The 25,755-nt window shown below is 57.1% G+C and overlaps 1 protein-coding gene across 6 annotated transcripts in view; it reads right to left on the reverse strand.

The window, feature by feature from the left end:
• Positions 1–24,966, reverse strand: part of ITGB4 (integrin subunit beta 4) — a 37,781-nt gene extending 12,815 nt beyond the window's left edge. For 4 of the 6 annotated variants that reach the window (XM_032241656.1, XM_032241655.1, XM_032241653.1 and 1 more), the window contains exons 1-26: positions 24,751–24,966; positions 21,584–21,672; positions 19,039–19,121; positions 18,809–18,910; positions 18,467–18,671; positions 17,826–17,922; positions 16,958–17,129; positions 15,545–15,808; positions 15,061–15,150; positions 14,667–14,789; positions 14,059–14,223; positions 13,797–13,873; positions 12,673–12,875; positions 10,588–10,691; positions 10,355–10,453; positions 10,050–10,179; positions 9,302–9,424; positions 9,103–9,209; positions 7,085–7,118; positions 6,713–6,904; positions 6,323–6,426; positions 5,961–6,019; positions 5,806–5,829; positions 4,344–4,492; positions 4,072–4,251; positions 2,983–3,131 (exon numbers count right to left, since the gene is read on the reverse strand). In XM_032241656.1, the coding sequence (XP_032097547.1) occupies positions 2,983–3,131; positions 4,072–4,251; positions 4,344–4,492; positions 5,806–5,829; positions 5,961–6,019; positions 6,323–6,426; positions 6,713–6,904; positions 7,085–7,118; positions 9,103–9,209; positions 9,302–9,424; positions 10,050–10,179; positions 10,355–10,453; positions 10,588–10,691; positions 12,673–12,875; positions 13,797–13,873; positions 14,059–14,223; positions 14,667–14,789; positions 15,061–15,150; positions 15,545–15,808; positions 16,958–17,129; positions 17,826–17,922; positions 18,467–18,671; positions 18,809–18,910; positions 19,039–19,121; positions 21,584–21,662 (3,114 nt within the window). In that variant the 5' untranslated portion in view covers positions 21,663–21,672; positions 24,751–24,966. Of the gene's footprint in view, positions 1–2,982; positions 3,132–4,071; positions 4,252–4,343; positions 4,493–5,805; positions 5,830–5,960; positions 6,020–6,322; positions 6,427–6,712; positions 6,905–7,084; positions 7,119–9,102; positions 9,210–9,301; positions 9,425–10,049; positions 10,180–10,354; positions 10,454–10,587; positions 10,692–12,672; positions 12,876–13,796; positions 13,874–14,058; positions 14,224–14,666; positions 14,790–15,060; positions 15,151–15,544; positions 15,809–16,957; positions 17,130–17,825; positions 17,923–18,466; positions 18,672–18,808; positions 18,911–19,038; positions 19,122–21,583; positions 21,673–24,461; positions 24,637–24,750 lie in introns of those variants that run through there. The other 2 variants (XM_032241657.1, XM_032241658.1) reach the window with 2 other exon arrangements.
• Between the last annotated feature and the right edge of the window lie 789 nt (positions 24,967–25,755).

Below are 25,755 nucleotides of genomic sequence, written 5' to 3' on the forward strand. Positions count from 1 at the left end.
CCAGGGTGGAGTGCAGTAGTGTGATCTTGGCTCACTGCAACCTCTGCCTCCAGGGTTCAAGTGATTCTCCTGCCTCAGCCTCCCAAGTAGCTGAGATTACAGGCATGCACCACCACACCAAGCTAATTTTTTGTGTTTAGTAGAGATGAGGTTTCACCGTGTTGGTCAGACTAGTCTGGAACTCCTGACTTCCTGTCCCCTCCAACAACCCAGGATCCACAGGGCAGCCAAACCTCGGGAGAGAAACAAACTTCCCTGTATGCCCCAGTCCTGGAGGCTTTGGGCTTCTTCAGCTGGGATCAAAGACCCCATGTCCCCAGGTCACTCCCCAAGGGCTGTGTTTCCCTCTCCTGGCCAAGCAGCAGGAGCAGCTCTTCAAGGCAGGGATCTTCAAGGCAGGTGATCCACCCACCTTGGCCTCCCAAAGTGCTGGGATTATAGGCGTGTGCCACTGTCACGGCCCCTTTTTTCTTTTTTTGAGATGGAGTTTCGCTCTATCACCTAGATTGGAGTTTAATGGTGTGATCTCGGCTCACTGCAATCTCCACCTCCCAGGTTCAAGTGATTCTCCTGCCTCAGCCTCCCGAGTAAATGGGATTACGGGCACGTGCCACCACGTTTGGCTAATTTTTTTTTTTTTTTTCCAGGTAGTGCTGAAGAAATGTATTTTTTTTTTTAAGTAGAGACAGAGTTTCACCATGTTGGCCAGGCTGTTCTCAAACTCCTGACCTTATGATCTACCTACCTTGGCCTCCCAAAGTGCTAGGATTACAGGCGTGAGCCACTGTGCCCGGCCATTTTTTCTTTTTTCTTTTTTGAGACAGAGTTTTGGTCTTGTTGCCCTTTGGTCTCGTTGCCCAGGCTGCAGTGCAATGGTGAGATCTCAGCTCACCGTAACCTCCGCCTCTCAGGTTCAAGCAATTCTCCTGCCTCAGCCTCCTGAGTAGCTGGGATTATAGGTATGTGCCATGAGGTGTGGCTAATTTTGTAGTTTTAGTAGAAATATGATTTCTCCACGTTGGTCAGGCTGGTCTCGAACACCTGACCTCAGGTGATCCACCCGCCTCGGCCTCCCAAAGTGCTGGAATTACAGGCATGAGCTACCATGCCAGGCCTTTTTTCTTTCTTTCTTTATTCTTTTTTTATTTTTTTAAGACGGGGGTTTCACCATGTTGGTCAGGCTGGTCTTGAACTCCCAACCTCAGGTGATTAGCCCGCCTTGGCCTCCAAAGTGCTTGGATTACGGGCGTGAGCCACCATGCCCGGCCTTTTTTTTTTTTTTTTAATAGAGACAGGGTCTCACTATGTTGCCTAAGCTGGACTCCAACTCCTGGGCTCAAGTGATCTTCCCACTGTGGCCTCCCATGGTTGGGATTACAGGCATGAGCTACTGCATTAAGCCAGGTTTTGTTTGTGCTTTTTTGTTTGATTTTTTAAAAAAAATATTTTATTTTTTTGAGACAGTTTCTCACTGCATTGCCCAGGCTGAAGTGCAGTGGCGTGAACATGGCTCACTGCAGCCTCAACCTCCTGGCCTCAAGTGATTCTCCTGCCTCAGCCTCCCAAGTAGCTGGGTCCACAAGCGTGCACTACAGTGCCTGGCTAATGCCTAAACCATTTGTATAGACAGGGTCTCATCACATTGCCAAGGTGGTCTCCAACCCCTGGGTTCAAGTGATTCTCCCACCCTGGCCTCCCAGTGTGCTGAGATGACAGGTGTGACCGCCATGCCTGGCCTTTTTTTTTTTTTTTTTTTTTTTTGAGATGGAGTTTCACTCATGTTACCCAGGCTGGAGTGCAATGGCGCGATCTCGGCTCACCGCAACCTCCGCCTCCTGGGTTCAGGCAATTCTCCTGCCTCAGCCTCCTGAGTAGCTGGGATTACAGGCATGCACCACCATGCCCAGCTAATGTTTTGTATTTTTAGTAGAGACGGGGTTTCACCATGTTGACCAGGATGGTCTCGATCTCTTGACCTCGTGATCCACCTGCCTCGGCCTCCCAAAGTGCTGGGATTACAGGCTTGAGCCACCGCGCCCGGCCTGCCCGGCCTTTTTTAATTGTGCACTTGTTGCTAACATTTAAAACCTAGAAAGGCCAGGTGAGGTGGCTCACATCTGTAATCCCAGCACTCTGAGAAGCTGACGTGGGTGGATCACTTGAGATCAGGAGCTTAAGGCCAACATGGCAAAACCCTGTCTCTACTAAAAATTCAAAAATTAGGCCGGGCACAATGGCTCGCCCCTGTAATCCTAGCACTTTGGGAGGCCAAGGTGGATGGATCATTTCAGGTCAGGAGTTCAAGACCAGCCTGGGCAACATAGCCAGACCCTGTCTCCCTAAAAAATGAAGAAGCAAAAAATCCCCACATGAAACAAAAGAAGCAAAATTATGAAGCCTGTAAACCCAACCCTGCCTGCCTGCCACCTGGATTTGGCTGCCCCCTGGCACTGGAGTTCAGTGATGAAGGTGACACTGGCCCAGCCACGGCACTCCCTGCCTTGAAGAGCTGCTTCTGCTGCTTGGCCAGGAGAGGGAAACAAGGACAGCCCTTCGGGAGTCTGACCTGGGGACATGGGGTCTTCAATCCCAGCTGAAGAAGCCCAAAGCCTCCAGGACTGGGGCATACAGGGGAGTTTGTTTCTCTCCCGAGGTTTGGCTGCCCTGTGGATCCTGGGTTGTTGGCGGGGACAGGAATGGTCTCGGCAGGTCCCTGGCCCATGAAGTAGGAAAGAGCCCGCTTGGCCTGAGTCCCTGGCAGCAAGGGAGCCTCACCCAGGGTGTCACCAGCACTTTGGGTGGGTGAGACTCCCCTGCTACAGGGTGGCAGGAGCAGGTGGACGTGTCCTTGGGAGGCCAGCCGGGGCATCACCAGCATCCAGGGACTCAAGTAGCTGCCATGTGCTGCTTTGTCTTGGGAACCCAATGCAGTACCCACGCAGCCCCCAAGGCCGTACCCTCAACCCCGTGGCAGAGGCTCACCCGGTTGCTCTGCGCGGTGCCATCCTGTGTGCGGTAGGAGACCTGGGATTTGCCACTATCCAGGACACGCCGGATGACAGGAATGCGGGCCACCTGCTCCCCACGGCTGACTGAGTACTCCGGCTGCTCAAAGGACACCACCCCACTGGCTGCAAGGACCAAGGACTGGTCAGAGCATGCTAGACCCAGTCCTTTCCCACTTCCTGCTCTCCCGTGGCCCAGCCCAGCCCAGAATCCAGGAGTCCACTTGGTTCCCTCTAGGCAGTGCCCTCTGGGAAGGGTGCAGGAGTAGGACAGAAAATCCTTCCAGAAAAGGGTGAGGGGCCGGGCGTGGTGGCTCACGCCTGTAATCCCAGCACTTTGGGAGGCCGAGGCAGGCGGATCACCTGAGGTCAGGAGTTTGAGACCAATCCGGCCAACATGGTGAAACCCGTCTGTACTAAAGCTACAAAAATTAGTCGGGCATGGTGGCGCACGCCTGTAATCCCAGCTACTCAGGAGGCTGAGGCAGGAGAGTTGCTTCAGTCTGGGAGGCAGCAGTTGCAGTGAGCCAAGATCACGCCATTGCACTCCAGCCTGGGTGACAGTGAGATTCCATCTCAAGAAAAAAAAAAAAGTAAAGCTGGAACAAAGTGTCCTGCAGACATCCTGGAAGGGCCAGGGCAGAGGAAGGTCAGGCAGGGGCAGGACCAGAGACGGAGCTCTCAGCCCCGGTCCTGGAGCAGAGCAGGAAGAGGCCTGAGGCCTGTGGCTTCGGGCGCAGGTGGGGAGGAGGGGTCAGATGTCCATGTCAAGATGCCTTGGCTGACCCCTCCTCTAGAGCAAGAGGAACAAGGGGCTGGCCCCTTATGATGAAGTTAACAGAAGCTTCCATTTACTGAGCGTTCACCATCAGGCACTGTGCTGAGGTGAACAGCCACGGATTCTGTAAAAGAGCCCTTACCCATTTTATAGATGGAGAAACCAAGGCTTGCAGAGGTTAAGCGACTGACCCAGGCCATGTGGCCAGGCTGCACTTCCACTTGAGCAGGAGGAACCCGTGCCCCCGAGCCCCCGTCTGCCTCCCCCACTCTCCCTATCCTGACTCACCTTGCTCCTTGATGATGGTGATGTTTACCAGGCGGCGGCCAAGGGTGGCAGTGCCCGCGGGGACGTCAATGGCCTCCACCAGCAGCTGCTTCTCGTCATCGTCCTCAGGCCGGATGAAGAGGGGCACCCGCACATCCACCAGCTCCACGCCCTCCTGGAACTCCACCATGCCCCGGGCATCTGGGTGGGGGTTGGGAGGTGGTCAGAGGTGGGTCACGGGGCCACGTGAGTGGGAGGTACAAGGGGGTGGCACAAGGGATCCGTCCTCCTACCCTGGTCTGCAGTGAGGGTGTAGTAGCCAGGGGCCACCTTGAGCTCGTGGAAGGCCCTCTGCTCCACCTGTTTCTCCGTAAGCTTCAGAAGCGCCGGCTTGGCCGAGCGGGGTGCCATCAGCACTGTGTCCACAATGGTGTGGTCTTGCCTGGGCCGAGGATGGAGGGTTCAGGCAGGGGAGGGGTCAGGCTGGCACCTGTTGTCCCTGTCCCCCCGCCTGTCCTCTCCCCTTCGGGGGCCAGGATGTAAGTCAACAAGAAATGTAGGGTCTTCAGAGGCAGGCAGTGCTCCAGGCCCATGCAAGGCCCAAACCCCTTACCCTGCAGTCTCAGCCTAGCCACGGCGCCTCCCTGAGCCTCAGCGTCCTCCTCTGTCAAGTGGGCTTCCCTGCCCACCTCATCAAGGGCTGGACAGCAAAGATGCTAAGGGTGTGAGTGCTCGAGCCAGGCTGCTGCAGCCCCAGCCCTGGCTCTGATTCTCAACAGCTGAGTAACCTTGGGCAAGTCACTTAACCCTTTTGAGCCTCAGCTTCCTAATCTGTAAAATGGGAACAGCAGTGATGTCTACCTCCCAGGCTTGATGAGAGGGCTGAATAAGATAACCACACCAAAAGCCCTCAGGATGATGCCTGGCCTGTAGCAGGCCCGCAGAAATGCTGGTCAGCCATTCTTTTTATTGATTTATTTTTTGAGATAGAGTCTCCCTCTGTCACTCAGGCTGGAGTGCAGTGATGCAATCTCAGCTCACTGCAACCTCTGCCTCCTGGATTCAAACAATTCTCCTGCCTCAGCCTCCCACGTTCCTGGGATTACAGGTGCTTGCCACCACGCCCAGCTAATTTTTGTATTTTTAGTAGAGATGGGGTTTCACCATGTTGTCCTGGCTGGTCTTGAACTCCTGACCTCAGGTGATCCTCCTGCCTCGGCCTCCCAAAATGCTGGGATTACAGGTGAGAGCCACCATGCCTGGCTGACTGTTCTTACTGATGGCCACGTGCTGTTATTCTAGCTCTGCTGTTTCTGCATTGAGACCCCCTCCTCACTCCCTTGCTCTCCCCTGAACGGCCAGGACTCGGAGTACGACCTGAGGAAAGAGGTGTGTGACCTGCCTGGCCCCCAGAGGTGCACCCAGGATCAGGGTCTTGCACCCTGGAGCGGATGGAGCTGAGCACCTGCTATATCGCTGGTACTGGGTGGGGGGCTGGGCTGTCACCCATATGAGAGTGGGGACTGGGCTGATTCGCTTTTGCCCAGGGCTTTTGCTACTGCATAGCAAGCCCTTTACATTAGCATTTGTTGAAGAAATGATCCAAGGAACAAATGAAGGTCTGAACCCATGACGGACACATCTACCCCTCCCTTCCTATGAAATGGAGCTGGAGCAGGGATGGAGGAGGCAGGTGGCTGGGCTGGGGACAGGCAGGCAGGACATGGGGGCTGTCTCACCGCGTCTTCTACTCACTTTTTCCCGGCATTGGGCTGCTGTCTGTGGGGACAAAGAGAACGCTGTGAGCCAGACAGCCCTGAAGTGGAGGCTGGATCTGCCTGGGGGCTTCAGCTCCTGGAGTCAGTGGTTGGAGCGGCTCCCCCACCCCACCCAGGCACCCCAGGACTCACCGGAACTTGGTCTGCTGGAGCTTGTGAACACCAGAGATCTGTCTGTACACCTCATTCAGCTGCCAGGCAAGGGAGGGGTGTGAGGCTGGGCCTAGGTGACCCCATGGCAAGCCCTCAGGCTGGGGACCCTGGGAGCCTGGCAGGCTCTCTACCCAGAGGCCCTCAAGGTTAGCTGGGGCATGACCCAAGGGGCCTCCTGCCCTCTGGAAACAGATCCCAGGATGCCCCCGCCAGGCACAGGTCCAGAGAAGCCCCTCTCTAGTGAACGAATCTCGGTGCCACAGCTGCATTTGCTCTGCCCTGCCCACCCCACCCGCCCTCGAGTCCACACTGCCAGCCAGGCTTAGCTCCTGGGGCCTTACATTCTCCTCCACCTCCTGGCGCAGCTGGGTGCACTCTCGAGTGTCAGGCTTCAGCAGGTTCTCGGTGCAGAGGCGAGCCAGGCGCAAGGACAGCCCATAGGGCACTAGGGGCAGGCAGTGGGAGGCGGTGAGACAGATGTGGTCAGCCCCCTGCATGACGGGCATCACAGAGTGTCCCTCCAACAACCATGCCAGGATCAGGGCACGCCTGGCCAGCAGGCCGTGCATGCTGAGGCATGGGGTTCATAGCGCCATCAGGATGGGGCAAAAGGTGGCTGAGCCCTGTGCCTGCACCCCACACCCAGGGAAGAGGTGGGCTGCGATCCCGGATCTGGAACAGAGGGCCCCAGGGGTACTGCCCAGAGCTGCGGCCTCCAGCCCTGCCCTCACCCAGCTCTGTGGGGTTGATGCTGGCGGCATGAGTGGCAAAGCCAGGACGCTGCACATTGTTGGTGACCTTCCAGCGGACCACATCACGGCCCTTGAGGTTCCCACTGCGCAGCATGGGCGTGTCCAGGTGGTCCGAGGCCATCAGGTTCTGCCGCAGCATGTAGTGGTCTTCCTTGAAGCCCACCATGTGACCTGCAGGATGGGGTCCTCAGCACGGCACCCCACCCTAGACCCACATAGCCCAACCTCATCAGGTGGGACCCCAGAGCCTCCAGCCTCTGCCGTTCCAGGCTCCGTCCCCACTTCCCTCCACCCCAGCTCAGAGAAAGGGCAGTCAGAGCCCCCGCTGCCCGTGTGATGCCAGGCCCATACCTCGGCTGCAGCAAGGGAGAAGTGCCAGGCAGGCCTAGGAGACAAGGTGGGTGAGGGTGAGGCCAAAGACAGCTGCCCTGGCCCAGGTAAGCCCTTCCAGCCACCCCACCCCATGCCAATAGTCCAGAGGGGTGACACTGCCTCCCCAGACACCAGAATATCCAGGTGGCAGCAGGGGTAAGCATGGCACACACGGGCATAGACGGTGATGGGGGCAGAGGGCTCCCAAAGTTTGTGCCATGGAACCTCATCCTGCCAGGTGCTTGGGAAGGGTTCTGTGGTCAGATTCACTTGGGAAGCACTGAATTCATTCCCCCTGCCCCTCTTGCAGGTTCATTAGCCACAGGACTATATCAAAGGCTCTGAAAAGTCCTGCAGAAAAGAATTTATTTTTGTTTTTGAGACGGAGTCTCACTCTCTTGCCCAGACTGGAGGAGTGCAGTGGCACGATTTCGGCTCACTGCAACCTCTGCCTCCCAGGTTCAAGTGATTCTCCTGCCTCAGCCCCCTGAGTAACTGGGAATACAGGCACCTGCCTCTACGCCCAGCTAATTTTGTATTTCTAGTAGAGACGGGGCTTCACCATATTAGCCAGGCCAGTCTGGTCTGGAACTCCTGAGCTCAAGTGATTCACCGGCCTTGGGCTCCCAAAGTGCTGGGATTACAGGCGTGAGCTACCGTGCCTGGCCAGAAACTTGTTTCTTAAACCTTTTTTTTTTTTTTTTTTTCTTTTTGAGACCGAGTCTCACTCAGTCATCGAGGCTGGAGTGCAGTGTGTAATAATACTTCACTGTAGCCTCAAACTCCCAGGCTCAAGCGATCCTCCTGCCTCAGCTCTCCAAGTAGTTGGGACGACAGGCACACGTGCCTGTGCCTGGCTCAAACCTATTTGATCACGAACTCCTTTTCTATGTAATGCACATTAATATCCCACAACATTGGGGGTTACTACGGAGTGTGGTCTCCGCTGCCTACAGCCCCCACTCTGAGCCATGCCAGCCTCCACACTTTCCTCTCTCTTGTCTGTTCTCCCCAACGACCGCCAGCTTCTGGCAGGCAGGGGCCCTTCCTTCCGTGTTGTGGCTCCCAGGCCCTTTGCACGTGGCTGACCCCAGAGCAGGTGCTCTCAGGGATCTGGCCACCGATGGTTGATGGAGCGGGGGTCCTGGGCGGGAGCTAGAGCTGGGGCAGATGTAGCAGCTTGACTCGGCTCCTTCCGAGGACCATGCATTTATCACCTGCCTCTAGCCCCAATTTCTCCATCTGCCATAGGGCATAGTGACCTTGCCCCAGTGACCTCATGGGGTGGTGGGAGGCGGGGAAATGGAGTCATTGGACATGTTGTCATGACAGCACAATGAGAAACACTGATGAGCCAGGGGACGCTGGCAAGGGCTGCGTTGGGGGCTGGGGCTCCAGGATGACTCAGGCTGGGAGCTTATGGGCTTTATTGTCATTACTGTCACTTGGGAAGCTGGATGGGGTTGCTGGGGTTCTAGCCAAGACAGGACGGGCGATGGTGCGTGCCATGGGTCAGTCCCTTCTGAGAACTTTACTTCACTACTGTAAGCTTCAGCTCTACTTTCTGAGGTCAATTCTATGATCTTCATTTTATAGATGAGGGAACTGAGGCATGGAGAGACTAAGTAACTTGCCCAGCTGGGACCAGAATCCAGACAGCTGGGCTCCATGGGCCGAAGCCTCTGAGTACAAAGCTGCGGGAGTGGGGATGGTGGGTGGGCTGTTCGGGGAGCCATGGGGAGGCGGGGACCCTGAGGAGTGCCCTGATGGAAGGTAGGAACCCTGTCAGGGAAGGGACCCTGGGGAGGTGGGGACCTAGGAGTGGGTTGGGGACCCTGGTGGAGGGTGGGGGTCCTGTTGGGGTGGGGACCCTGCGGAGGTGGGGACCCTGGTGGAGGGTGGGGGTCCTGTTGGGGTGAGGACCCTGTGGAGGTGGGGACCCTGGTGAAGGGTGGGGCCCTGTTGGGGTGGGGATGGAGGCGGGGGTGGGCTCTCACCTTGCAGCAGGCACAGTACTTCCAGCAGAGCAGCAGCAGCAGGGCCAGGAGTGGCAGGAGGAGGAGGAGCAGGGGGATGAGCCACCAGAAGGAGCCGGGAGGGCAGTCTGTGGAGGAGAGGAGGCAGGGGAGGTGGTGCCTGTCTGCCCCACTGAGCTCTGGCAACAAGCCCCTCCCTGCGCCTGGCCCGCCAGCTCACCCTTCTTCCGGTGCACCAGGACAGTGCTGTTGGGCCCGGGGGCACCGTCGCCTTCCATGGTGTAGCTGTAGGTGCAGTCGTCATCCTCGTCCCGGAAGGAGCAGCGCACCACCACCTCCTCCGCTGTACCCACAGACGGTCAGCAGGGCACCCCAACCACACCCCTCCACCCCAGAGGTCCCCAGGGTCTGATGAGGGGGCCCTACTCTGGGACCTGCCTCACCCACTGCAGGGCCTCCTGGGGAAGAGTGGAAGTCCTGGCAAAGTTGTGCTCTCACCTGGCACAGGGACGGGTGAGGCGGGGCCTCCTGTGCTCAGGAGCGTCAGAGCCTAGAAACCTACCTCCCCCACCTCCCTGACCTGGACATCGCCCAGGAACTCAGTGTCCAGAAAACGTATCTGACCTCGAGGAGGGGAGGCTGCGTGTCCCCATAGCCTGGCCATGTACCCCTGCTGCATTCATGCCCCTGCCCAATAAAGTGCCTCCCACAAGACTCTTGGTCCCTCCCCGGGCCACACTGTGTCCCACCACCAGGGTTCCATGACTCCTGCCCAGGTTTTTACCCTCTTCTGGGACTCAGTGTCCTCTATCTGGGTTCTGTGGTCCCTCCCAGCTCTGGAGGGCCTGTCCGGATTGTGTGGCCATAGCCTAGACTGCAAGCCCCTGCCCAGATGAGGACACCCCTGCCCTGTTGGATGAGCCCTGCCAAGACTCTCAGCACCCCCAGTCCTCAGCCCCTGCCTCTACCTCTCTTAAGCTCATCCACCATCTTGACCTTGAAGCTGCATTCCTCACACGTGCGCCCCTTCTTCTCCCCGGTGCCCCAGGCCTGACACTGCACGCAGGAGCGTAGGTCCTCGCAGAGACCCGGGTGGATCTTGGTGGAGAAAGGTGGGGCAGACAGACACTGTGTTGGGTGAACTCTGCCAGATCTCGGCTTCCCAAACCTCTTGCCCTTGGCCAGATTCTGTGGCATCAGGCTCAGCCCCTCCTGCCCACCCTGCCCTGTGCCCAGGGTTCCCATGCCCACACCCCATAGGTCCCAGCCTCACCGCCGAGTAGTTGATCTCACAGATGGTGTCCGTGTAGAGTGACTGCTGGTTGCAGTGGCAGCGGCCACACTCACAGTGGCCACGTCCATTACAGATGCCCTGGGGTAGAAGGGGGCACCAGTGAGCCAGTCGTGTCCCATCCCTGCCTGCTCCTCTCTCCTCTCTCCACAGGGCTCTCTCTGGAGAACATGGGTGGTCCGGACAGACATAGTCTGTCTTATGCCCAGGCTTACCCCATTGCTGTCGATGCAGGTGGCATTGCTGAGGGGACAGTCACAGCTTGGGCCTGTCCAATCAGGCTCACACACACACTGGCCCATGGAGCAGCGTCCTCGGTCTGCAGAGAGGGACAGGGAAGGGAGATGAGAGCCATATCTGCACCTGTAGTGCAGGCTGCCCACCTGGCAGGGAGGACCTGTGGGAGCAGAGCTGTGGGAGCCAGGATGCCTCTAGCCTGGGGCAGAAGTCATCTCTTCCTCACTTTCCTAGAATCTCCTTCCCTCCATCTCTGCCTTCATCCTGTCTTCTACCTTCCACTCTGCAGCCAGAGTAATCATCTCAAAACAAATCCAATCATGTGTCTCCTGTTCCCCTGGCTAAGAACCTCTAATGGGTCCTGGCCAATGCAATAAGGTCAGAAAAATAAATAAGATATGTAAGCATTAGAAGGTAAGAAAACTGTTGGCCAGGCGTGGTGGCTCACACCTGTAATCCCAGCACTTTGGGAGGCCAAGGCAGGCAGATCACTTGAGCTCAGGAGTTCAAGACCAGCCTGGCCAACATGGTGAAACCCTGTCTCCCCTAAAAATATAAATATTAGCTGGGCATGTTGGTGGATGCCTGTAATCCCAGCTACTTGGGAGGCTGAAGCAGGAGAATCACTTGAACCAAGGAGGCAGAGGCTGCAGTGAGCCAAGATCGCACTACTGCACTCTAGCCTGGGTGACAAAGGGAGACTCCATCTCAAAAATAAATAAAATAAATACATTTTAAAAATTGTTCTTATTTGCAAGTATCAGGAGCATGTTACAAAGTATCTAGAAGAATCTACAGATAAATTAGTAGATTTCATAGGTGTATTTAGCAAGGTGGCTGGATAGAGGATTAATATACAAATAGAAAATGAAATTAAAACTTCTAGTGACTCTCTTTTGTCCAAAGGATGAAGTCCTGCCCTGGACTAGAACCGAAGCCCTTTGTACTCTGGCCCTGCCTCCTTTCCCTGAGGAATCTTCCTCCTTTTCTCTCTCATAACTCCCTCTGTGCCACATGTCTGCCTTTCTCCAGCGGTGCCCAGTTCTCTCTTCTGTTTCTCTGAACGCACTCAGGGACAGACAGTTAAAGAAAAGAAATGATGAATAAAAGCGAGAACAGAAGAAAGAGTAGAAAACCAGGGGCTTGGAAAGTATACTGTGGGGGTGTCATAAGTATTTGATGAGTAGATTTTTATTCATCCTCTTCCATTTGACTACCAATCCTTCCATATGCCCCCTTGTCCAAGTTCTGTGACCCTGCCTAGCTCTGATGTTCCTGGTCAGACTGTGTGCCTACGGCTTGGACCTGTGAGAATACAGAGGAAGCTCCAGGCCCTCCAGCTAGAAATTTAGCATCTTTGGGCCAGGTGCGGTGGCTCAGGTCTGTAATCCCAGCACTTTGGGAGGTAGAGGCAGGCGGATCACCTGAGGTCAGGAGTTTGAGACCAGCCTGGCTAACATGGTGAAACTCCTCTCTACTAAAAATACAAAATTAGCTGGGTATGGTGGCGCATGCCTGTAGTCCCAGCTATTCGGCTGCTGAGGCAGAAGAACAGACTGAACCTGGGAGGTGGAGGTTGCAGTGAGCTGAGATTGTATCTTTGCACTCCAGCCTGGGTGACAAGAACAAAACTTAGTCTCAAAAAAAAAAAAAAAAAAAGAAATTTATCATCTTTGGAGAGAGGAAAGATCATCATGCCATATACCTGCCAACCATTGGAGGGCTGGGTGGCACCCACCCTAATGATAAGGGTGTGGAGAAGGGGGGTGGGCATAGAACTGAACTGCCAGAGAGAACCTCAGGGGAGTTGGAATCCGAAAACCAGGGGAAAGTCCTGCCATGGACATGGACATTGGGCATGGACATTGCAGATGAGAGAAGTGAGGTCCAGGTTGGGGCAGGACTTGGGGGCGGCCCTCAGGACATCCAGAGTGGGGCTGGGCCTGAACTTGGGGATTCTGATTCCAAGCCTGGCTCTCCCAACCTGGGTCCTGACAGGAAGTTCACACTCAAGGTCCACCCCTTACCCCACCGTCAGCACTGGCCGCAGCCATTGAGCTCACCATTGCAGAGGAACCCAGAAGTGCGGGGACATTGGAAGTTGTCATGCTCGCAGAACTGACCCTCGTAGCGGCCTTCACCATAGCATACACAGTGCCCGCACTGGCACTCCCCATGGCCTGAGCACGGCTTCTCCTCGCCCTCCCGCAGGCACGGCTGTATGTCGCTCAGAGAGCCGGTGGAACAGTTGCAGGTCTGGCCGCTCCTGAAGGAGAAACCGGTCACTTCCCCAAAACAGCCCAGGAGGAAGGCTGGGGCTTTTACTGTCCCATTGTATTTTTATTTTTTTAGACAGAGTTTTGCTTTTGTCACCTGGGCTGGATTGCAATGATGTGATCTTGGTTCACTGCAACCTCTGCCTCCTGGGTTCAAGCAATTCTCCTGCCTCAGCCTCCCAAGTAGCTGGGATTACAGGTGCCCGCCACCATGCCCAGCTAATTTTTGTATTTGTTTTAGAGACGAGGTTCACCATGTTGGCCAGGCTGGTATCGAACACCTGACCTCAGGTGATCCACCCACCTCGGCCTCCCAAAGTGCTGGGATTACAGGCGTGAGCCACCATGCCTGGCCGGCTGTCTGATTTTACAGATGAGGAAACTGAGGCTCTGAGAGGGCTGAGGCAGCTCCAAGTCAAAGAGACAGAAGTGGCTGAGCTGAGACCTAAACCCCAGTGTCCTGTCGCCTCTTCCAGTGTCCTTTCCTTACTGCTTTGCCCCAAGTTGTGACAGGCTCATCCAGTGTCCTGAAGCTAAAGCCCTCACTGCCATGTGTTTACCAGCTCTCTTCTGATTAGGTAATAGGACACATGACTCAGAATACCAAAGGCATGGAGTGATAAGGAAGTCTCCCTCCTGTGCCTGTCCCCCAGTATTCAGACCCCAGCTCCGACAGCCACCCCTGTCTCAATCCCTGCAATTTTTTCTGGAGATGGCCCATATATCTCTGTATTTCAAAGTGCTGGGTTTGACCAGTAACTGGGTGTGCCCTCCTCCAGCCGTTTCTTTGATTGCCGCCCCACCCCTGGCCAGGTGTACAAGGTGCATGCAGGGTCAGGTCCCTGCAGGAGCCCAGCCTTCCCATCAGGGGCCACTGGTGTCCTGGGCGCCCAACTCCCTTCCCCACTCACCAGCCCTCGCTGCACACACAGTGTCCGCACATGAAGTCTCCGTTGAAGCTGCAGCGAGCTGAGCGCATCTCTTTTTGCTGAAATCAGACCACGGTGGGGTGCGTTGGGGGTGCAGGTCCAGGGCCAATGGACCCTTCTGCTGCCCTCTGTGCGTCGGGACACCCCACAAGGGAGATGGGGCACAGGAGTCCTGCTTCATTCGTTAGGACCCCAGGGTGCTTGGCTCAGCTCTCCCCTCCTGCCCGGTGGAACTATGTCGTACCAGCTCGCAAGGACACACGTCACAGATGATGCCCACGTCCATCTTGAGGCCGTCGGAGAAGGAAGGTTTCAGATGGATGTTGCCCTTCTGGTCCTCCTCCGGCAGCTGGCACACATGCGTCCCATCCACATGCTCGATGGCCCGCAGCTGCACCTGGTACATGCCCTGCAGGGACCCCGTGGTCAGCCAACGCAGGCCCAGCCCCAAGGACAAGAGGGCCACTGGTGCCTGAAGGCCCTCTGCCCCTAAGTTCCTAGGAGGTGTCTGGATCCCTGACACGAGCTCCTGCTCACCTCCCACAGGGCTGAAAACTCCCTCCTTCCCAGCGCAGTCACAATCACAGCGACAGTGACAGTGACCAGGGCCTCTGGGCTTCGTGACACTAATCCATTTACTGCCCCAGCAAGCCTTGGGGCTTGATGCTCACATGCAGAGGAAGCCAACAGGCAGAGGGGCATGCCGGACTCATGGAAACGGCTGGCCCCAGGGAGTTGCACCCAGGCCTGCCTGACTCCAAGGGCCATGCTCTTGACAGGTGTTTCAGATGATTTCACTCCGAGTGGGGTGCTATACCTGTCCCCCACCCTGCTACCCCCATAGAGGCGTACCACTTCCCCCCGCCGGATATGAAAGGACCCCGTCTTCGTCTTCTGGAACATCTTGGAAGTGACCTCTGTCCGAAGGCCTCGGGGGCTATCTAGGGCTCGGATGTCCAGGTTGGAGCGGATGCGCTAAAGGAAGAAGGTGGTGGTCGGTGCTCTGCAGGGGGCCTGGCTGTGCTCCACCCCACCTTCATGTGCGGCTGGTGTCATGTGGGGTATCACAGAGCCTGTAGGAGCCAGAGCCAGGCCCAGGTGGCCCCTTTGGCCTCAGGGATAGCCAGAGACCCTTCCTCACCAGCCTGTCCCAGACCCATTTCCCTACCACGACCCAAGACGCCTCTTGCCCACCTCCCACCCTGCCCCAGAAGGGCTCAGACTCTGGAGCCCGAGCTGCCCTCACATTGAAGGCCTCCTCCAGCAGCTCCACGATGTTGGATGAGTCCTCCTGCAGCACCCCCAGCGAGGAGACCGGGAAATAGGTGTGAAGCTTCTGCAGGAGAGAAGGCCAGGTCTCAGGCTAAGCAGCTCCCTGAATCTGAACAGCTCTGGGATTCTCCCCACTTTGAGGATGGGGAAACTGAGGCATGGAACCTGCTGTGGTGTCGCAGAGCCTGCCCTCTTAGCACCACCTGCTTGGGACTTGGGGTGGAGGATGGGCACATGCCTTCCCTTCCCACCAAGGTCCACTCTTGGGGTGCCCAAATGATTTGGGAAGGGAGGAAGGAAGAAAGGGAAGAAGAGAGGAAGGGAGGAAGGAGGGAGGGAGGGGAGAGGAGGGAGGGAGGAAGGGAGGGAGGGGGGAATGGAGGGAAGCAGGGTTGTCTGAGAAGCTCCATGGACCTCTGGCCTTGACCACCTCCCGCCATGGGGCCCCGGCTGCGTACCTCGTAGTAGCTATAGGAGTAGTTGGTGACAGCAAAGATGGGGATGATGTTGTGCTTCGCGAGCAGGCGCACCAGGGTGGGCACCGATGGGTAGTCCTGGGTCCTGTACTGGGTGTAGCTGCCCGTGGCATCCAGGTGGCACCGTTCATCATTTCGGTTCATGATGCCAGCCAGCACATTGGCACCGTCAGCCTCATAGTGGAAGGCTGACTCGGTGGAGAAGACTAGCAGGTGGGTGCTGTCCGGGCGCCAGCCAATGTCCCTCTGGGGAAGGCAAAGACAGGGCATGCCCACTGAGCAGGCTGCCTACTGACACACAGCACAGCGTCATACAGGACGGGGAACGAGGGTCCCGACACGGGGCCGGGCTTAAGCCACTGGATTCACAGCAAGTGCCATCATGAAAGTTGTATGTGACAGCAGATACAGACTGAGTGACAAGGCTGAGAAAAAGGACCAGAGATGCAGCCCCCCCCAAGTAGCTGGGGCCACAGGCATGCACCACACCCAGTTAATTTTTGTGGTTTCTGTAGAGATGGGGTCTTGCCATGTGGCCCAGTTGGTCTCAAATCCTAGACTGAAGTGATCCTCCTGCCTCAGCCTCCCAAAGTGCTGAGATTACAGGCGTGAGCCACCACGCCTTGGCTTGCTTTGTTTTCTAACTTAGTAATAAGGGTATCTTATTTTTTTTTTTAAGGGTATCTTATTTTCTTTTTCTTTCTTTTTTTTTTTTTTTTTTTGAGATGGACTCTCGCTCTGTCATCCAGCCAGGAGGGCAGTGGTGCGATCTTGGCTTACTGAAACCTCTGCCTCCTGGGTTGAAGCGATTCTCCTGCCTTAGACTCCTGCGTAGCTGGGATTACAGGCACACGCCACCATGCCTGGCAAATTTTTGTATTTTTAGTAGAGACAGGGTATCACCATGTTGGCCAGGCTGGTCTCGAACCCATGATCTCGTGATCCACCCTCCTTGGCCTCCCAAAGTACTGGGATTACAGGCATAAGCCATTGTACCCAGCCGTGGGTGTATTTTCAAAATGAACAAATGGATGTACATATCAAAGGAACTGGCTTCTTCGGATACCCAGAACAGCTGGAGACTGGGCAGCTGGTGGGGCAGGGTACTAAAGATTCCAGAACCCTGAAGCCTAGGTCTGCCTTGCAGGCTGATACAAAACCAGGCTGTGACTGCTCAGGCCAGGGGACTGTGGCCCCCAGCACATCTGAACCCAGATTATAACTGAGGACCACTCACAGAGTCTGAGCTTGTCTTAGGGCAAAGGGGTCGCAGCTCCCGGGCTTCCCCTCAGGGCCTGTGAGCCTGGCACCAGAGCAGGCCAGGGGGCAGCTCAGGGCCTTGCCCAGAAGCGCTCACCCCTGGCCTGGGCTGGCAGCGCCCTTCCCGGTGCCCACCGTGCACACGGCTGTCTGCAGGATGGCATCGAAGCCGCCCTCAGGAGCGTCCAGATTGCCCGAGATCCGCTCTCCCTGTAGTTTATTCCGGAACTCATCCACATCTTCTGTGAGGCTGATGACGTTCTTGAAGGAGAATGGGGGGTCGCTGTTGGGCCACGGCTCCTTCAGCCTGGGCAGAGGTGGGAGGAAGAAAGAGCATCAGAGGGGATGACACCGTGAACCCCAGTGCCCCTGGCTTGTTTCAACTAGGAGATTTTTTTTTTTGAGACTGAGTCTTGCTCTGTTGCCCAGGCTGGAGTGCAGTGGTGCCATCTCGGCTCACAGCAACCTCTGCCGCCCGGGTTCAAGTGATTCTCCTGCCTCAGCCTCCCGAGTAGCTGGGATTACAGGCGCCCACCACCATGCCCAGCTCATTTTTGTATTTGTATTTATTTATTTTATTTTATTTTATTAGTTTTTGTTGTTTTGTTTTTTATTTTTATTTTTTTATGAGACCGAGTTTCGCTCTTGTTGCCCAGGCTGGAGTGCAATGGCTCGATCTCGGCTCACTGCAACCTCCACTTCCTGGGTTCAAGTGATTCTCCTGCCACAGCCTCCCAAGTAGCTGGGATTACAGGCGCCCGCCACCATGCTTGGCTAATTTTTGTAGATTTTAGTAGAGACAGGGTTTCGCCATGTTGGCCAGACTGGTCTTGAACTCCTGAGCTCAGATGATCCACTCGCCTTGGACTCCCAAAGTGCTGGGATTACGGACATGAGATACCCTGCCCAGCAGTAGAAGAATTTTAAGACTGTGGGTGAGAGAGGCGCGGGGGTCACATGACCCGGACCCCTGCCTACCCGAGGGGCCCACACAGTCACTCACTTCTCAGGCCTCATGTCCGTCTGTGGGACGCTGACTTTGTCCACAAACTTGCCAAATCCAATAGTGTAGTCGCTGGTGAGCTGGCTCAGGACCTGAGCTAGGGCCAACGAGACAGAGAGGGGATAGCTGAGCCCTGATGCCCCCATGCCCCGATGCTCCCCATAAATGCATAAACACGGCCCCCTATGAAGGGCTGACTCAGAAAGGAGGAAGAGGGAGGTTAACACATTGCATGCTGGACAAAGGTTCATGCTCACATCGCCTATTCCTATTTATGGATGAGGGGAACGGGACTGGGGGGGCTGGCGTTATGCATACAGCAAGGGCAGGGTGGCTGGGAAGGCACCCCAGCTCTGCCTGAAGAGCGGAATCTTCCCCACAGCCTCGTGGCTGGGGGTGCCCTTTGTCAAGGCCAGATGGCTCCACTGCCTGCCTGCCCTGGGCCTTCTCTGAAGTCCCCAGTGGTGAGTAGGGTCTGGCTGGGATTCTTCCCTTGAGAATGGAAGGGAAGGTTTTTGGGGGCTCAAACGTCCTGTGTTTCCTTCTGAGTGGGTGCAGCTGTCCTGAGTCCTGGCCTCCCAAGCAGACACCCGCCCTGTTCCCCTCCTACCCTGCTGTCCTCCACTCTGGCCCAGCCATACCCAGGTTCTGCCCCATCTTCTTGAGGTTGTCCAGATCATCAGACATGGAGTTGGAGAAGTCCATGAGGATGTACAGGTCCACGGGGCTCTCCAGGGGCTCGAACACCTCCAGCTCAAAGTGCTGCTCCTCACCGGGCCGCAGCCGGACCCGCAGGCCCTGCGGGGACATCTGGCTGCGATGCAGGGTGGTGTCGATCTGGGTCTCCTGCAGCCAGCAGAAGGGGACAGCTGGCTGGAGGGTTACTCCAGAGGCCCGATGGGAGCCCAGCCCGGCCAAGGGGCCCAGTGCACCCCCATAAACAGCCAGGTTGAGCATGGTGAGCCCCTGGCCCCCTCAGGCACCTCTGTGATCTGGAAGCTGCTCTCCATGACCATGATACTCTCCAGCCGGCAGCCTGCAGCCAGCAGCTCCGTCCGGGTGTTGCAGCGCCGGTCCCTGAACATCTGGCCAGAAGGACAGGGGGTCAGCGGGGGCAGCATCCATCCCCTGGCTGCCCCGATACCAGATTCATTTCCACCAGCGAGTCCCGACCCTTGCCTTTTCCACACCCTCCCCTGGGCCAGGTCCTCACTTCGTCTGTGCAGTAGGCGCAGTCCTTGTCCACACGAATGCACTCGGTGCAGCTCTTCACCGGGGCCTTCTTGCAGCGGTTTGCTGGGGGGGCAGAGGTGGGCACGTGATGGGGGGGCGCTCAGCAAAGGCAAGCCCTTTCCCGCCTGCACCTTCACCTGCAGAGGTGAGGATTCCCTCCCTATGTTATTTATGTATTTATTTTGGTTTGCTGCTGTTGTTGTTGTTGTATTTTTATTTTATTTTACTTTATTTTTGAGATGGAGTCTTGCTCTGTGCCCAGGCGGGAGTGCAGTGGTGCTATCTCGGCTCACTGCAACCTCTACCTCCCGGGTTCGAGTGATTCTCCTGCCTCAGCCTCCTGAGTAGCTGGGATTATAGATGTGCACCACCATGCCCGGCTAATTTTTGTATTTTTAGTGGAGTCGGGGTTTCACCATATTGGCCAGGCCAGTCTTGAACTCCTGACCACAAGTGATCTGCCCGCATCAGCCTCCCAAAGTGCTGGGATTACAGGCGTGATCCACCGCGCCCAGCCTGTATTTTAATTTTATTTAGTTTTGAGATATGGTCTTGCTGTGTCGCCCAGGCTGGAGTGGGGTGGCATGATTATAGCTCATTGCAGTCTCAACATCCTGGGCTCAGGCAATCCTCCCACCTCAGCCTCCCAAGTAGCCCAGCTAATTTTAAAGCCTCAGATCCGGCAGACTTTCCTCAGCCTTCCCCGTTACCTTTGATGAGCTGCACCTAGCACCAGGCCCTTTTCAGGTCCTTTCTCCATCACAGCTCATGCCTCACAGCGAGACCACTGCCACATGGCCTGTCTGTGCTCTGAGCCTCCTCCAAGGTGAAGGGAACAATGTCTTATATACCATGGTAGCCCCAGCACCCAGCAAACCCAGCACTTAGTAGGTCCTCAGTAACGAATGAGGCAAAACTCTAGATTTCCCCTAGAGGTTATAGGGATTCCCCTTGGTTCTGCTCAGTTAAAAATCACAGGGAGGACCTACTATGTGCACCTGGTATCCACAGTAAGTGGCCTCCTGGGCTTCAGGCAATGGTGTGCTAGTCGTGTTTAACAATGGCTCTGGTGACCAGTGCCATGGCTCACACTTGGGAGGCTGAGGTGGGAGGATTGCTTAAGCCCAGAAGTTTGAGACCAGCCTGGGTAACATAGTAAGACTCTGTCCCTACAAAATAATTTTTTTTTTTTTTGGGGGACGAAGTCTCACTCTGTTGCCCAGGCTGGAGTGCAGTGGCATGATCTCAGCTCACTGTAACCTTGAGGTTCCAGCGATTCTCCTGCCTCAGCCTCTTGTGTAGCTGGGATTACAGGCACCCGCCACCACGCCCAGCTAATATTTTGTATTTTTAGTAGAGAAGGGGTTTCACCATGTTACCCAGGATGGTCTTGATCTCCTGACCTTGTGATCCACCCACCTCAGCCTCCCAAAGCGCTGGGATTACAGGCGTGAGCCACTGTGCCCGGCCAATACAATTGTAAAAAATTAGCCAGGCATAGTGGTGCATGCCTGTGGCCTTAGCAGCTCGGGAGAGTGAGGTGGGAGGATTGCCTGAGCCTGGGAAGTCCAGGCTGCAGTGAGCCATGACGGTAGCACTGAGCCCCGCCTGCACGACAGAGCAAGAGCATGTTTCTATATAGATATTGAATTAAATAAGTACACAAAGAACAATGGCCCTGGTCTCTGGTGGGTGGGGGACCTTGATGTGTAGTGTTTGCCAATTTCTGTGGTATAAACATTTCCATCATTTGGTCTTTTTCTTTTTTTTTTTTTTTTTTTTTTTTTTTTTTTTTTGAGACGGTGTTTCGCTCGTTACCCAGGCTGGAGTGCAATGGCGCGATCTCGGCTCACTGCAACCTCCGCCTCCTGGGTTCAGGCAATTCTCCTGCCTCAGCCTCCTCAGTAGCTGGGATTACAGGCACGTGCCACCATGCCCAGCTAATTTTTTGTATTTTTAGTAGAGACGGGGTTTCACCATGTTGACCAGGATGGTCTTGATCTCTTGACCTCGTGATCCATCCGCCTCGGCCTCCCAAAGTGCTGGGATTACAGGCTTGAGCCACCGCGCCCGGCCCATTTGGTCTTTTTCAAGCCAGCAGCAGGACCCCCACTGACAGGCAAAATTCAAGTGGTAGGAGCTGGCCCCAGTAATTTGTCTAGTGACACTCAGAGAGCAGGTGACATGTCAGCAGTCTCTCTCTTCTCCAAATTCCTATAACCCTCTTGACTCCACCTCTGAGGCCTCAGTGCATCCTCTAGCGCCTCAGTTCTGGGTGGGCGTCTCCTCTCTCCTTTAGACACAGCCTCTTTCCCTCCTATTCTCAGGCCCCGTGGCCAGGACTCAAGATTCTCTGGGCTGCAGAGCTGAGAGCCTCAGGTGTTCCAGCCCTGGAGGTGGGCAGTGGTCAGCTGCTGAATGGCCAAGAGTGTTTAGGTGAGACCCCATGAGACCTGCATGCAAGGGCAATGTCTGCCCAAGGTGTGCCCCTGCCAGGAGGAGGGTTCAGGGCAGTGTGGACTCACCCAAGGCCCCAGGGAGGCTGGCGCTGATCAAGGCTGCCAGTAGCAGCCTGGCCCATGGGCTGGGGCATGGCCCTGCCATCCTCTTCCTCCTGCAGAACAGCAACAATTGACACATGAGGCCTCAGCAGCCATGGCCGGTGCCATCAGCTGCCTCCCACTGCACAGCTGTGGAAACTGAGGCTCTGAGAGCATCAGTGATGTGACCAACGGCACCCAGATGTGAGAGGCAGGGCCCTGGGCCTCTGACTCCTGCTTTTTCTGCTGCCCTGTTCTGTGCCCTCCCTGCACTGGCTGGATGCCCTGCAGGCCTGTGCCCTGCCCAGGGGGGCCCTGTCCAGCCTTCAAGGACTCTGGTTTGCAAGCCTGTCCCAGTGCCAGGCCTCTCGGCGCTGGGCTCCCTGAGGACAGAGCTGGGTTTATTCTTTGCCTTTCAGCCTCCAGTGGGCCTGGGTCAGGCTTGGCCATGATGGGGTCAACCAATGAGGTGGCCCTCCTAAGAAGGGGCCACGGCTCTGCCTCCTGTTCCCTCTGTCCTGGCCGACTTACCCTTTGGTGAGGGTGGCACAGACGGGAAGAGAGGGGCCCCTCCCAATATCTGGGGCAGGGGGCCACACAGTGGCTTGCTGCACGGGGCTGTGTTTGGCAGTGACTGCCCCGCCCATCAGGGTGGGGTCTGAATCCTCTGCCCTACCCTGTACCTCTGCCTGCCCCAGAATTAGGTTTTCGGGGACCCCGAGCCGTTCACCCTTTCACAAGTTAGCCCAGAGTGAGACCCACGCACACACACTGCGGCTGTCTGCCCAGACGTCCCCAGCGGCTGTGGGTTCACTATTAAACCATCCTAAGTCCTCAGCAGCCTTCAGGGCAGGCCTGGGCATCCCTGAGGTCCTCTAAGAGATGCACACCCTGAAGGCCTGGGCAAGAAAAGTGGCTGGCAGCAGAATCACCTGGACCTTCAGGGCTGCGGCAAAGGTGAGCGCCGCGTCTTTCTCTAGGGCGAGGTCTCCCAGAGGCCCAGGCCTCCGCCATGCCCACTGGCCCTCCCATCTTGAATCCTTCCTCAGCCCAGCTTGTGGGGCAGCGGCGGCCCCAGGGTCTGGGGGCTGAGGTCCTTGAGGTGCTGGAGAAGCCCTTCTCAGGCCAAGGGCAGGAAGGCATTGCCTGCATGTAAGGCGTGCAGGCTGGAGGAGGCCACAGCAGCGCCAACACATGCAGGGCAGAGGAGATCAGAAGGCAGCCCTGAGCCAGCAGGGAAGGGTGGGGACCGGGGGTTCCTAGAGGGAAATGACTTCCCTGCAGCCTCGGGGCGTAGCTGCCACACCCACGTGCTACACAATGCACACTGCAGGCTCAGGCCTCGCAGGCATCATTACACAGGCAGGTACAGGCCTGGAGAGCCAGCCCAGCTCTTCCTCCCACTCCCTGCGGCCACAGCCCTGCAGGCAATGCTGATTTCACCACCGTGACTGCCACATGCACCCCAGGCTTCATGGAGGTGATTGCTCAGCAAAGGAGCCCAGGAGGGAGAAGCCTGCGTTATACCGGTTTCCCAGATGAGAGGCCGGGCACAGAGGCTGTGGGGCTTCCCCATCCTGTGGCCAGCACTGGGACGCCAGGACCAGACCCCAATCTGCAGACCCTGCCATTAACCTCCATGGCAGCCTCCATGTGGAGGCTACAAAATGGCAGTTAGAGGGCTGGTGACTGAACTTGTTTCAAAAGTTTTAAAAGTAGGAGCCAATGTTAGAAGCAATGAGATTTCACATAAAAGGAATTGGTGTTTATCATTAGATGTGTCATGATGGGCTTGGCCCAGCGCTCAGGACACCCACTCTCCAGGCAGCCCGGGCCTCACCAGGCTGTCCTGACTGTATGTACCAGCCGGTCACAGGAGTGTGTGGCTGCTGCCCTGAATGCCATCACACTGCAGCACAGGCAGCTTGTCCACACAGGGACACACACACACACACGTGCGCGCGCACACACACACACACACACACACGCGCACACACACACACACAGGCCATGCCCACCTGCCATCAGATTCAGAGCTCCCTGGCCCCCATCCCAACCCCTGGGGACAACTCTGGGCACATCTTCTCCTGCCCACCACCCCCTCCTGCTGTCACATCTCCTTCCTTCACCCTCAGGGGCAGCTGCCCAGAAGCCTGGAGACCCCAGGCCCCTGGCTGCTCTGTCATCTCCTAGAAATCAGGGCCGAGAAGACAGACATGCCTCCCTTGCTGTTCCTCCTGCTGTCCTCCCCTCGGCCCCCAGGATGGAGACTCCAATCCTTCACTGCCAGCTCTGTTGGGGACAGCAACAATCATGCCACTTGTGCCCGGTCCTTGTCCTCAGGGTGTGGCAAGGCCATGGGGGAGGAGGAGGAACCCTGTCCCTAACCCCTGGGAGTCACCAGGAGCCCCAGAGCCCCAGTCCCAGCCAGAGGCCACCCCCGGGGCCGTGGCGTGGGAAAGAGGGCCGGTGCTACAGGAGGTGGCAGCGTTGGGCACAGTCCCTGGGGCTGTTGGGTGAGGCCAGTAGAGCTTCCTGAAGGAAGGCTCCTGGGGCTGACTTTGGGAGGAGGGCAGGCCTGTGCTTGGCCAAGAGAAAAGGAAAATCAGGGACTCCCCAGCACCAGATGGACTATGGCACCGCACACAGCAGGCCTTGCCTGGAGCGGGGAGGGCGTCTGCCTCTCTACTTTTAAAAGTAGGAGCCAGTGTTAGAAACAACGAAATTTCACATAAAATCAGGAATGTGGGTTTATCATCAGATGCGCCATGATGGGCTGGGCCCAGCGCTCAGAATGGCTTCTCCTCCACCTTCTTTGCAAACCCTAGAGAGGCCCAACCCCACAGGCCTGCCAGGCACCGTCCTCTGCCTACTGCTCCCGCAGGCGCACCCAAGGCGCTCCTTTGACCTGGAGGTCTGATGGGCACCACGCTGCTCCAGCTGCCCTGTCCCTCGGCTCCCAGCTGCCCCCGGTGCACTCCGGCGAGGCTGGGCACCTGTCCTGGGCAGTGTTGACGGAGGGACCCGGGCCTGCCAGCCTTCAGGGAGGGGAAGGGGAGACAAAAAGCCACCGGACCCGCCCGACCAGCTCCCCTGCGCTGCTGCCCTGCTGGGGCGGGCACTCACCCTCTCCCGGCCAGCCCTGGACCTACCTCGGGGCGGAATTATGTCTTTCGCGGCTGCCGCTAGGCGATGGGGCTACACAGCACGCTGACTAGCCGGGACGCTCCGAGAGCCAGCGCGGGCGGGGACGGGGCGGGCAGCGCTTTATGGGGCGGGCGCGCAGGTAGGAAGGAGGCGCTGGTGAGTCAGGCGGGCCGCATTCCTTCGCGCTGCGCGCACCTGTCGGGGCAGGAGCTGGGTGCCGCCACCGCGGCCGCCGCCGGGTCCGCCCCCCGGAAAGGGCTGCGGCTCCCGCGGCGCCAGCCCAGCGCCCCGATCGGCCAGCGGCGGGGGCCGGGGGAGGAGCCACCGCTCTCCCTCTCCCTCCGGTCCGGCCCCGGGCGCGGGGCCTCCCCACCCCTCCAGGCTCCGGGCTCCAGGCTCGGTGCGCGGGCTGCCCCGGGCTGGAGGCGGACCCTTAGCCCCCCGCCCGCACGGGAGCCCTCCCTGCTCCGACTCTGGGCGGCGAGCTACCGCCGGGCTGTGCTGCTGCTGCCCCGACGGCCGTCAGCCGCGCGCCCCCTCCTTGCTCCCCGTGCCAGCGCGAGGCGTGGGCCCAGGGAGTGCCCGGGCCGGGTCGGGAGGCCAGGCTCCCTATCCCAGTTCTGCTCTGCAGTTCACAGGGTCCTCTCAGCCTCCTACCCACTAACCTCATGTTGTGTCCAAAGGGAGATCCGAGCGAGGGTCGGGTCCTCAGTGTGCACTTGAACAAGCTACTTAAACCTCCTTAAAACGTGAACAATGATACCCTGGAGGGGCCAGGGCCGACCTGGCATGGATTGGCACTCAATGCCCTGTTACAGTTGTTCTTGACAAGCCGGTTACAGAGCTGCCGTCTCTCAAGTGCCACTGGTTACCACGGGTGTTCAAGTCAGACCTCTTAATGAGCTCCATCACCCCAACGAGCTACATTTTTCTGTTTTTTTGTTTTTTTTTTGAGACAGAGTTTCTCTGCGTGGCTCAGGCTGGAGTGCAGTGGTACAATCTCGGCTCAC

Source organism: Sapajus apella, unplaced genomic scaffold (genome assembly GCF_009761245.1).
Source record: "Sapajus apella isolate SASKATOON/1434 unplaced genomic scaffold, GSC_monkey_1.0 scaffold48, whole genome shotgun sequence".
Classification (NCBI taxonomy): Eukaryota; Metazoa; Chordata; class Mammalia; order Primates; family Cebidae; genus Sapajus; species Sapajus apella.